Source organism: Phalacrocorax aristotelis, chromosome 20, assembly GCF_949628215.1.
Source record: "Phalacrocorax aristotelis chromosome 20, bGulAri2.1, whole genome shotgun sequence".
Classification (NCBI taxonomy): Eukaryota; Metazoa; Chordata; class Aves; order Suliformes; family Phalacrocoracidae; genus Phalacrocorax; species Phalacrocorax aristotelis.
The window spans coordinates 7,863,433-7,874,637 of NC_134295.1; the positions used below are offsets into that span (position 1 = coordinate 7,863,433).

The following is an 11,205-nucleotide window of genomic DNA, read 5'->3' on the forward strand; positions in this document are numbered from 1 at the left end:
ACCGCTCCGGTTCTGCACACTCCGCCGCCTTCCAGCCCTCGGGGATGTGGATGTGCTGGTGCGCGCGGTCGGGGGAACGTGCCTGCTCTGAGGAAGCACCCAGCACTAAGTAGGTCTGTTTATTTTGGCGGTGCTCCTGCCCTATGATGAATGAGGGCCTATTTTTTTTTTTCTGGTTTGTGGTTTGATCTTAATTTCCTGTATGAAGTTCTCGAGAGGATGCCAAGATCAAATAATTAGACTATTCTGCGATAAAGAGGTAACATTGTTATTCAAATGTATTCAGAATTAATTTACCACCAAACAATTTACACTGCCACCCTTCTATCCTGCTGAAATTACCAGAATGCGTTATCTGACACACAAAGCATCTCATGACCTGAAATAACTTTATCAGCCATTAGATGCTTGAGCAATGGGTGCGTAGCCACAGAAATACGCATGCAAATGCAGGAGAAGCCACAAAGGCAGTAGAGTGATTTAAAACCAGGAAAACCAAACCAAAACCAAACCAGCGCTTTACTTACAGCAGCGAACATGCAGGAAGCGGAGTCCCGAAGCAGCCCGTCAGCGTGCTCGGCCCCGGGAGGTTCGGGGGCCTGATCCTGTGAGAGACGCCATCGGTGCTGCTGCAGGCTCACACCCGCAGCACGCAGGGCTCGGTCCGAGCCCACTCCTGGCCCTTGGCTTGGTGCTTCTTGGCCAGGGGGAGCCCAGCTCTGCTTTCCATGTGCTTATACTCCAAACTGGGGAGCAAACGGCAGGGATGTGGGCAGCCAGGCTGCCCGCGGGGAAGGTTCCCTGAATTAACGTTTGCTGAGCCTGCGGGCTGGTCTCAGGTGCTGTGAAGCTGCTTCTCAGAAGCTGTTTGCTTCAGGGAGGGGGGAATGTATCGACCTTAGTTCAATTTCTGCCTGCTCCCACCCTGCCACGTTTCGTTGCCTCACCAGCCACGGAGAGAAATTTCTCATTGCTTCACCCTCGGTGGCCCCAGGCCCCGGCGGGGGCTTGGGCTGGCTCAGCTCTGCCCGGCGTGCTCGGCCAAGGCAGCGGCTGCCCGCGGGGCTCGGCCAGCCCGGGGCAAACACGCGCTGCAATCCTTTTAGAGGAAACGGGTACAAAGGCGAGGCTCGGTCAGCGTGCGCCCACTTTTCTGGGTGAGAACCCCCCCCGCCACGGGTCAGTGTGTGCAGGCGGGGCTCCGGCCCCTCTCGCACCCCTCCAGCGCCGCAGCCCCGGCGGGAGAGCCCGGCTGGGCCATCCTGCCAGCCCTACCCGAAGGACACCGCCGAAGCGGCCATCAGGCTTGAGCTGAACTGCAAAACCCTCGAGCTGCCTTTCTGAGGATCGCCTCTCCAGCATCCACATAGCCCATAGCCAGGCAGCTCCCAGCCCTGTGGGCACTGCCTTTTTTAGCCTGGAAAAGCCTGCTTCTGCCTTTATTTTTTAAAATAAAACTTCATTTGCAGAGTGCGGGAAGGAGATTTCAAAATAAAATTCCAGACAAGCATAATAAGCCTCAGAAAAACCGATCACACAGAGGAGGATAATTATCCACAGAATTTGTTTCCTATGTATTTATATAAAATAATCAATGATTTTTTTCCACACAGACTCCAATCCAGCTTGATTGTCTTTTCTGTGTTACTTGCAAATCATACCAACAATCGATGCCCTGACCCCTTCTCTGCGCAAACACAGCTTAGAAAGAGACTACAAGAAATAAAACCCAATGAATTCCTCCATGCAGGGCTGTTTGTTTAAAAGCTTAGCTGGAGCCCGATCCTGTTCACGGCGACCTCAGTGATACAAGACAGGGACTTTCAAACATGCTTGAGGTACAGTTATTGCCACAAATATCAGCAGGAATATAACCTCAGCTGAAAAACCAGAACAAGAGCAGGAGCCCAGAGGTGACGGCGATTCCCATTAAAAACGCAGAAAGCGAAATGAAATCCCTGCCAGGGAGAGCGTGCTTCTCCTGCAGAGGTGGGCGAGGCGAGCGTGCAGCCGGGGCTGGGGGGGACCCAAGTGCAGGGTGGGCTGCAGACCCTGCCCGTCACCACCCGCCCGCAGACGGGGCGGCAGCCACCACTTCTGCCGCTCCCCTCGCCGCAGCAGGGGTGGCCAAGGGAAACGATGGCCACGGGGCTGCGCGGCTTTGGCGTCACCCCCTCAGCAGCACTTGAGTACAAACAAACCCACTAATCAACAAATGCAAGTGCTAAAATTGGATTGACGGCTCCCGTGGTCTATTTTTTACACTTACTTATTAATCTCAAACCATTGGCATCCATCTGATCTGCACATATATCTCGCTAACACGTCACCTATCAGGATAATCACTCTGAGTAATTTCTGATGATGCTTCAGCAACGCACGGCAATTGAAACCGGTCTGCTACAAGACAGCCGTCCTTCCAGCTCACGTGTGACACCATTTCCAGTCATCCCGCGCTGCTTTGTTAGGGCCGGTGCCATCAAGCTCTACAAAATGGCATCAAGCTCTCGTCTGTCACTTTGAAGGGGTGCTTACTACTGCTTTTTAATCTAAGAGAAAGGTTAGATAAATAGGCTATCTACGGTAGCTTAATCATCTTGCACTCACTGCTTTTACTATATGAGGGGCATGATATTGCAAATACTGAGCTGCTCAGTGCAGCACTTAATAACAGGTATAATCTCACTGATCTCACCCGCAGTCAGGGCTGGCAGCATCGCAGGCTGCCTCTCAGTCACCGGGGTGTAAACTCGGCGTAACTCCACTCACACCGCTACGGTGACCTGTCTTTGTACCAGGAGAACCTGGAGCTGAATCGAGCACCTTGAGCGTGCAGCAGATCTAGATGATGTTTTCGGATACCGCATTTTCAAATATTTAACAGATTGCATAATAATCGAACAGCTGTTGGATAGGCTTCAGATACAAACTCCTACTTAATAAAAAAAAAAAATCCAGCAAGGAGGCACAGGTTTTCTTTGTATGCGTATATGTATAGATTATATTTAGATGTGTAGATTAAATATTTATATTTTACTTGTGAGGGAAAGAGTGCTTTTGGCTTTTCCTTCCCTCTCTTAGATATCTCTCCCTGTATTTATTTTAATAGTCAACTTCACAGGAGAACACGGGAGCTTTGAAAAGTTACCTGTTTGCTCTCTGGTTTGATTTTCAGTTCTAAAACAATACTGATTTAAGTATTCTCCACTTCTTGGCATAACCTAATAATTAAAAGCATTACTTGAAAGCCAGGACAGCTTTGCACAAATCAATGCAGGGGGAAAAAGCTGCAATTTTCCAGTGGGCTGAAAAAGAGGTCAAAATTATGCCAGTTTTAGCTGAGAGTGAAGGTAAGCACAGATCTCTCTGCAGCCCCGCTTAAAGCCTTTTTCTGATCTTTAAGTTCCTTATTTTACTGATCAAGAAAAAGGCTAAATGAGGAGCTGAATGTTGGGGTATTTCTCAGCAATTAAAGCAAGGCTGTTCCTGTGGAAGGCACAGCGGCACTGGCAGAGGCGGTGCACAGCAGTGCTCCTGCGGCGGGCAGCCCTGCCTGCCTCCCTGCCTGCCTCCCTGCCTCCCTCCCTGCCTCCCTGCCTGCTTCCCTCCCTCCCTGCCTGCTTCCCTCCCTCCCTGCCTGCCTGCCTCCCTGCCTCCCTCCCTGCCTGCCTGCCTGCCTGCCTGCTTCCCTGCCTGCTTCCCTGCCTGCCTGCACACTTCCCTGCCTGCCTCCCTCCCTGCCTGCCCACACGCCGCCTCCCTGCGTTTGCACCAGCCCAGTGCAGGTGTCCCCCCTCGCCGTGCTCCTGGGGCGCCTCCGAGCTGAGCCAGGGAGCTCCAGGCAAAGGGGAGCAGAGCTACAGCAAAGCCAGGCGATTTCGGGCTGGCAGCAGGTTGTGGTCGAGCGCTCCTCCAGCCTTTTGTGCAATTGCTTTGATCCCTGTCTAGAAAATCCATTTTCAGGACAACTGAGGCACCTGGGCTTTGACGCTAAACACCTCCACAGGGCCGCAGGGATACTCCTGGGCCTGAACATCTCCCACGAGCCCCGCCAGTATTCCCAGAGGTCTCGGCACCCCCCACCCTAGAGACTTCAGCCCGTTCCCCTGCGAGCGCCTGCCTGTGCAGCAGCAGCAGCCCCTCGGCCGCCGCCTCCGGAGCGTCAGCCTGGCAGCACGCCGGGTCTGGCCACCAGGAACCAGTCCCGCTGCTGCCAAGCCAAAGGCAGGCCGAGCTGCAAGCCCAGCGCCCCCAGCTGCGACAGGGCCCCCCCAGGCACACGGCTAACGGTCCCGACAGGGGTCTGTGCCCGGGGACTCCTTGGGAAGAGGAACGCCGCCGCGGCACTGTGGTGCTCGCGGTGGGGACAGGCTGGCGATACACGGGGGCTCTGCCACGGCACAGCGGGACGCCTCCTCCCCCGCTGGCGTGGCGGGGCTGGCAAAGCGCAGCGTGCCCCGTCAGCAGCAACCGCAGCTTTCCTGGGAGTGGGTTTGTGTCGCACAAAACAATTCCAGCTGTTCCAGGCTGTGGCTCAGCATACCAAGCAGCTTGGCTCCAGTAAAAGTTCAGCAGCCGCCAGGGCCCAGGCCCCAGAGACAGGTCCATTAACCTTTACCAACCAGCATTTCTGGCGCTACAAACTGCACAGGACCATGTCTGCCTGGAGTGCCCTGTCCACAGCAGTCCAGGGGGGAGCAGATGTTCATCCTGCAGGAATCCAGCCCTTGTCCGTGAGATGATCTGGACCATGCAGTCGTTCGAAACCATTCTGGAGGTGACAGTGTCACTTCAGAAAGCGGCTGTCCCTCAGGACTAGCATTTTTCTCTTACTGGCTTTCACATTGCTGCTGTGCAGTTGCACTGGGATAAATAAGACCGATTTTTTCCACTTCAAAATATTCACAAATCTATTCAGTTTTCTCTAGTTTCTCTGGGTTAGAATTTGGTCCCTGAAAAGACAGGTAAGCCTGTCCTTATAATTTTTACTGGGCAGACAGCAAATCCCTGGGAGTGTGTAGCGATGGCAAAGTACATGCAATGTAACAGGAAATCAGCGCCGTTCTTTACATGACACGCTCAAAACAAGTATCTCATTTAATTAGAAAAAGAAAGATCATAGACTCTTTCCCAAGCTGTTATCTGTGCAATTACTTTATGTAACATTATTAAAAATTAATTTTCCCCAGAACTGCGTGGCTGCAGTGTAGCCAGCCCAGGGCATCCTCCGGGCAGCAGGGCTCAGTGCCTTGGGGCCCCTGGACTGCCTGTCCCCTGTGCCGGGCATCTCTGGCCCAGGATCAAAGCACCTCTGCACAGCACCCCTATTGCAGCAGGCTCAACACCCCTCCTTGCAGCGGGCACCGCAGCCCTCCTTGTAGGAGCCACACCATCCCCCCTCTCCGGGGGCTCAGCATCTCCCCTCTCTGGCGGCAGAGCATCCCCCCTCTCCAGGGGCTCAGCATCTCCCCTCTCCAGGGGCTCAGCATCTCCCCTCTCTGGGGGCAGAGCATCCCCCCTCTCCAGGGGCTCAGCATCTCCCTCTCCAGGGGCTCAGCATCTCCCCTCTCTGGGGGCAGAGCATCCCCCCTCTCCGGGGGCTCAGCATCTCCCTCTCCAGGGGCTCAGCATCTCCCCTCTCTGGGGGCAGAGCATCCCCCCTCTCCAGGGGCTCAGCATCTCCCTCTCCAGGGGCTCAGCATCTCCCCTCTCTGGGGGCAGAGCATCCCCCCTCTCCGGGGGCTCAGCATCTCCTCTCGCCGGGGACTCAGCATCCCCCCTCTCTGGGGGCTCAGCACCACCTCTCGCCGGGGGCTCAGCACTCCCCCTCTCCGGGGGCTCAGCACCCCCTCTCCTCTTTGCAGCCTGCCCAGCCCCCCCGCTGCCCCCTGCGCAGGGCGGCCGCCCGCAGCGGCACCGCTGCCCGCTCCGTGCCGGGACGCAGCCCCTCGCCGCGCCCGGCGGCACCGTCCCTCCCGGCGCCGGGCAGCGCATCCCCCGCCCGGCCCGGCCCGGCGCGGCGCGGCGCGGCCGCCTTACCTATCCGGATGACATGCGGCATCCCGTGCGAGCCCTGGCCCCAGAAGCCGCCGACCAGGAGCGCTGCCCAGTATTCCCAGAGCACGCCGCGGAGCGCCGGCCAGAGGTGGGGCATCGCTGGGGAGGGCGCGGGCCGGCGCGGCCCCGCGGCCCCGGGGGCAGCACCGGGGGCAGCACCGGGGGCAGCACCGGGGGCAGCACCGGGGGGAGCGGGCGGCCGCTGCCCGCGGCTCAGGCGGAGCGGCCGGTCGGCGCCGGGGCCGGACCGCTCATGGCACATCTTAGTGCGGCCGCGCCGGCCCGTCCCGCGGCAGCAGAGCCGGGCCGGGCCGAGCCGAGCCGAGCCGAGCCGAGCCGGGCCGGGCCGTGCGGTGCCGCTGCCGGTCGAGCGGCACCTGCGGAGCCGGGGCTGCCGGTGCGCCCGCAGGAGCGGCTCTGTCCCCTCCTACCGCTGATGCGCGCGGCTCGCGCAAAGCCCCGGAGTGGAGCGTGCACACCCCCGCACACCCCCCCCGCACCCCCTGCACACACACACCCCCCCGCACCCCCCTGCACACACACACACCCCCCGCACCCCCTGCACACACAGCCCCCCTGAGCGCACACACACACACCCACCGCACCCCCCTGCACACACCCACACCCCCGCGCTGACCCCCCCAACCCCCTCCCGCTCCCCCGGCCGAGGACAGGGACCCCCGGGCCGGCAGCGCCGGCGGCGGGCGCGGGGCAGGGGGGGCCGGGGACCCCCGGCGGGGACGCGGGGCGGGGGGCAGCGGGGGGACAGGGTGGGGGGTGCGGCTCCCCGGGGGTCGCGGCGCCCCTCTGCCCCCGACGGCCCCCCCGTCCCGTGGATCCCGGGGTGCCCGGTGCCCTCCGAGCTCCCGGGGTCCCGCTGCCCCCGCAGCCCCCCGCTGGGCAGCACCGCTGGGGCCGGGCCCGGCCGTCCCGGGGGCGGCGGGGGGTCCCGGAGCGGCCGTAGCCCCGAGCAGGCGCCCGGCCCGGGCTCGGCAGCCGGGGTTTAATGACCTCGGTGACAGAGACAAAGGGCCGCACATGCAGCAGATAAGTAGGCTGCTTTGTCAACTTGCTGGGCTAGGCTAGGGCGAATTTATTTTTTCTCATTTAAATAATTTGATCTATTCCATCATTTCCAATCGCTCCCATTTGCCAGCTGTCTGCTAACTACATCGCCTGGAACGTCTGGAGAGCAAATCTTTAATTTTCTTACAAACATACTATTACTCTGTATCTGTTCATCCTTTTAATTTCCCTTGTCCGCCGCTTTCCCCGGCAGCGGGCTCGGCTGCCCTGTGCTGTGAGAGAAGCCGATGGCTGCCCTGCGCTCCAGCCGCCGTCCTGGCGCGGCCGCCCTTAGCCTGAACGATGAACCGGAGGAGGGGACGTAATGCAAATCGTAAAACTCCAAGAAAAGTTTCTGGGTGTTGCACCTGACAGCAGACAGCGAGCACACCGAGCGCTGCGGACGCGCCGGGGGGATCCCCTGCGTGCCCATCGCCGCGGTGCCTGATCTCAGGCTGTTTCTGCAGAGCAGGAGCAGTGGGGGGTTGCCCGGGGTCTCTGATAGCTGTCATCATCACGGAATCGTAAGGAAAAGCTGGAAGAGGGATCTGCACGTGCACGGCAGGACCAGCCCCTCCTGGAGATGCTGGTGTAACTCTTCCCAAAGCCCCCCCGGGCACCCGGTGCTGTGGTTTAACTTGTGCTTCATTTGGGGAGGTGGGAAAGTAACCCCCAGCGTGACCTGGGCTCTCAGCACCGCGCCATGGGTCATGGCGGAGGAGGCTTTTTCTTACTCCTGCCTAAGCGTCAAGCCAGGGAGGCAAAGGCATTACTCAGCGGCTTCAAAGCACCGTGCAGAGGTTTGCTCGCTGAGGTCTGTTGTTGCTGTTTGTTGGGGGCAGGCTGAGGCCCCGGCGCCCCGCAGGAAATCTTCTTACCAGTGTCAAAGGCAGTTATAGAAAAGGGTGTCTCGTGTTAAGGATATTTTTACCTCTCATGACAGCAAAAAGGATAAGATTTAGCAAAAGGGCATGGAAAAATTTTTCTTTGCTTACTGCTTAAATGAAGGACAGCTGTTTCTGTGAACTTGCTATAAAATCAAATGTCACAACCTGGTGAATCTTTGCACCTGGAGATAAAAAAAAGCTCCACAAACCCATCGGGAGGGAGAGGGTAGAGAGGGCTCTTTCCTCTGTGGCTGTTCTTTACCCTTTGCAGGCTCCAGAGTGTAGAGGAGAGAGTTTGATTTTCAGTAACTTGGGACAAGAGGTTCAGATTTTGTGGACTGTTTAAATTAAAATGCAGCTAGGATGACATATTCTGTTAGTTCATTAGCGCCAAGATGTTGCTTTTCTCCCTGGCACCAGACGCTACTAAGGCTCTAACCCTTGCTTCAGCCTCTGGACCCTACTGCAGTACCAGCACAAAGAGTTTCTTTCTTATTGTCTTCCTTGGTTAGTATCTGCTGGGTGCATGGAGGTCACGGAGAGCCCTCGTCACGTATGTAGGTCAGAGCAGGAAGCCCGCGCTGCTCAGAAAGGCAGGACAGGAGCAATCATTTATCAGAAGTTGGACAGCAAAGCGAACCGAACCAAACGCGCCCGGGCACCGGCAGCCGTGCGCTCTGTAGCTGCAGCTCTCCCCGCTCGGGGCTTGCGCGGCCTTCCCCTCCCGAAGCGATGTGCTCCCCTTCCTTCCCATTCCCGGGTTCCCGCGCCGTCCCCCGGCCCGGCCCTCGCGTGCGGCTTGGTGCTGCTCCTCTCTCCTGGCAGCGTCCTGCTGCTCTCCACGGGGATCCCCTCGCCTCTTCCCTGTCGTGAGTCAAAAGAGGGATAATTTTGGAAGGACTCTTAGATGTCGCACCGTAGTTGCATTAGATTATTTCCCCCCCGCAGGCTATTTGGCTCTGTGTGTTACCTGTGGGCGCGCTGCCCCGGGCCCACACCTGCGAGCAATGACCTTTGGCCGTTGGGCCAGACTCCAGCAGCTGCGGCACGGCTGGCTCGTTGGCTCGTAATTATAGCAGAGACAAAATGGCTGACAAAAGGAGAGCTGACCTGCGAGGCCCGTGGGGCACCTCGTGGGAGCAGAGCCCTGATGTGGTGCTGCCGTGGGTAAGTGCCGCCGGGTCCCGGGCAGCCAGCCTGCCCTGGGGAGGGGCGAGGTTATAGCGGGGTGGGCTAGCCCTCGGTGGGACTCCGGGGCGGCGCCCTGCTGAAGGGCCACCAAAGGTGGCAGAAGGCTTTGGTGTCCTTCTACAGCCTGTTACGGTGATGCTGAAGCCGTGAGGTGTTTGCCCGGTTCCCAGCTGCTGTGAAAATAGCTTTAGTGCTGTAATTTGTCACTTCATGGTGTATTAATTAGCGTGAATTCTCTGCTGTATTTATAACTTATGAACATTGCGTACTGTTTAAAGAAGTCATTTGGTTATTCCTGGTTTGTTATGAGGATGTTTGGATATGTTGGATTTTCATGCTGCCTTTTCCACAGTGAATATGTTGGTACTGGGAGCTCTGTTTATTACCCAGGCAGGGCTCTGGTACTCGTGGGCACTCTGTGGGTTTTTTGTACACATAAAAACCTCAGTTCTCTCACCTACAAATGAAGCGGTGTGTTTATGGATGCTCTAAACACTAGCCATGTAAGACTTTTTATTTTTGAGTATGGAAAGGAACTGCTTGCAAAAGTGGAAAAAAGTTGAAATTATTAATATCAAGGGAAAAATGCTGGTTGACAAAAGACCTTTTTAAATAAGACTCGTGCTTCAGAGCAGCAGCAGAAGGATGAACCTTGCAGAAAGAGACATAAGCATTTCTATAGCTATGGCATTTTTCCATGCTAATGAAGAAAAAGAGGCTCCTCTATTTTTTTAATGGTATCTAAACTGGTTCATTTGAATAAGCTACATCCACATGCGTTTTGTTTAGATTTATATGCATCAGGTGTAATATAAGCACAATCAATGTGAGTTATGGGGCCCAGGGCTCACATTACCGAGATTCATGTGCTAAAGTCATCTCCTAAAATACCAGAAAGTAAATATACCGGGTCTGGCAAATGCAGATTTCTGGGACTTGAGTGCCCTCTACTGAAAGAGTCCCAGCTAGCCCTTAACTTTAGCACCCAGCAGCTTGATTGATGGGCTGCTAAATTAAATTTAAGCCCACGGTTCACAGGTTCACCCATTATGAAGAATCCCTCCTTTCTCTCCTCTCCTGTCTGGTCGGGCGCTCGTTTCTTCTCCCTTCTCTTCACACTCTGGTTTTAATTCTGTCTCCTCCCGCAGCTCTGCATATGCCGCGGTAGATTTTCTTTTTTTAAATGGCAAGTTAAGATACAGCAAGGCTTCCTTCTGCAGTAGTCATCTGGGAGCTGTAATCGCACTGATGAGCGCCGAAGGCCGCTTCAGGCCGGCCACGGCAGCACCCGCAGGGAGAAGCCGCCTTTGCCCCGCAGAGCTCGGCTCTGTTCAGCGCTTTGTTACTGTGAAAGGCATTAACCCCTTGCAGGCGGCTGGGGCGAGGTGACGGTGCCACCCACGCGCTGGGAGCTCTTGCAAAAGCAAACAGCAAGAAACAGTGTTTGTCCTCACAAACTTCTTGTAATCTTGTGTTAGATTTTGCTTGTTGTGGAGGGGAAGAGGAAAAATTTCTGCTTCCTACTCAGCATTCCTTCTGAATCGGGAGACACGTTGTGCTGCCCCGTGCCTCGCCCGCAGCCCAAGCAGGGGTTTCTCTTGCTGCAGCGTGGCGAGGCTCCGCTCTCGGTGAGGCTCGGGGCAGCGAGGGAGGCACCAGGCGGTTCTGCCGTCCCCGCCGCGGCGCGAGGGGCTGAGGGAAACGCCAGAAACCCCTTGCATGTTGTACTACGTGTTGCTGGACAGATTATTTGAATGTCTGGAGATTTCCCACTTCTTAAATTGTTATCAGGTTTCTTATCTCTAAGTGTTTCCGTGCAGGCTTGCCAGGGAAGCGTGTTTCGCGGCGCGGTGTGCTCTGTAAGTGCGCAGCGAGGGAGGGGGGCCGGGCATCGGAGCAGGTAGGGAAATGTGGTTTTTTCTGCAATCTGTGATACAGAGTAATACTCCTAGAAGAATTGTTGCTGCACTACACTGCATATATTTGTGTTGGAACATACTGTGGT

At 56.6% G+C, this 11,205-nt stretch overlaps 1 protein-coding gene across 3 annotated transcripts in view; it reads right to left on the reverse strand.

Annotated features, from left to right (window-relative positions):
- Window positions 1-6,499, reverse strand: part of GRIK3 (glutamate ionotropic receptor kainate type subunit 3) — a 124,013-nt gene extending 117,514 nt beyond the window's left edge. For all 3 annotated transcript variants that reach the window (XM_075114751.1, XM_075114754.1, XM_075114755.1), the window contains exon 1: window positions 6,040-6,499. In XM_075114751.1, the coding sequence (XP_074970852.1) occupies window positions 6,040-6,319 (280 nt within the window). In that variant the 5' untranslated portion in view covers window positions 6,320-6,499. The remainder of the gene's footprint in view (window positions 1-6,039) is intronic.
- Between the last annotated feature and the right edge of the window lie 4,706 nt (window positions 6,500-11,205).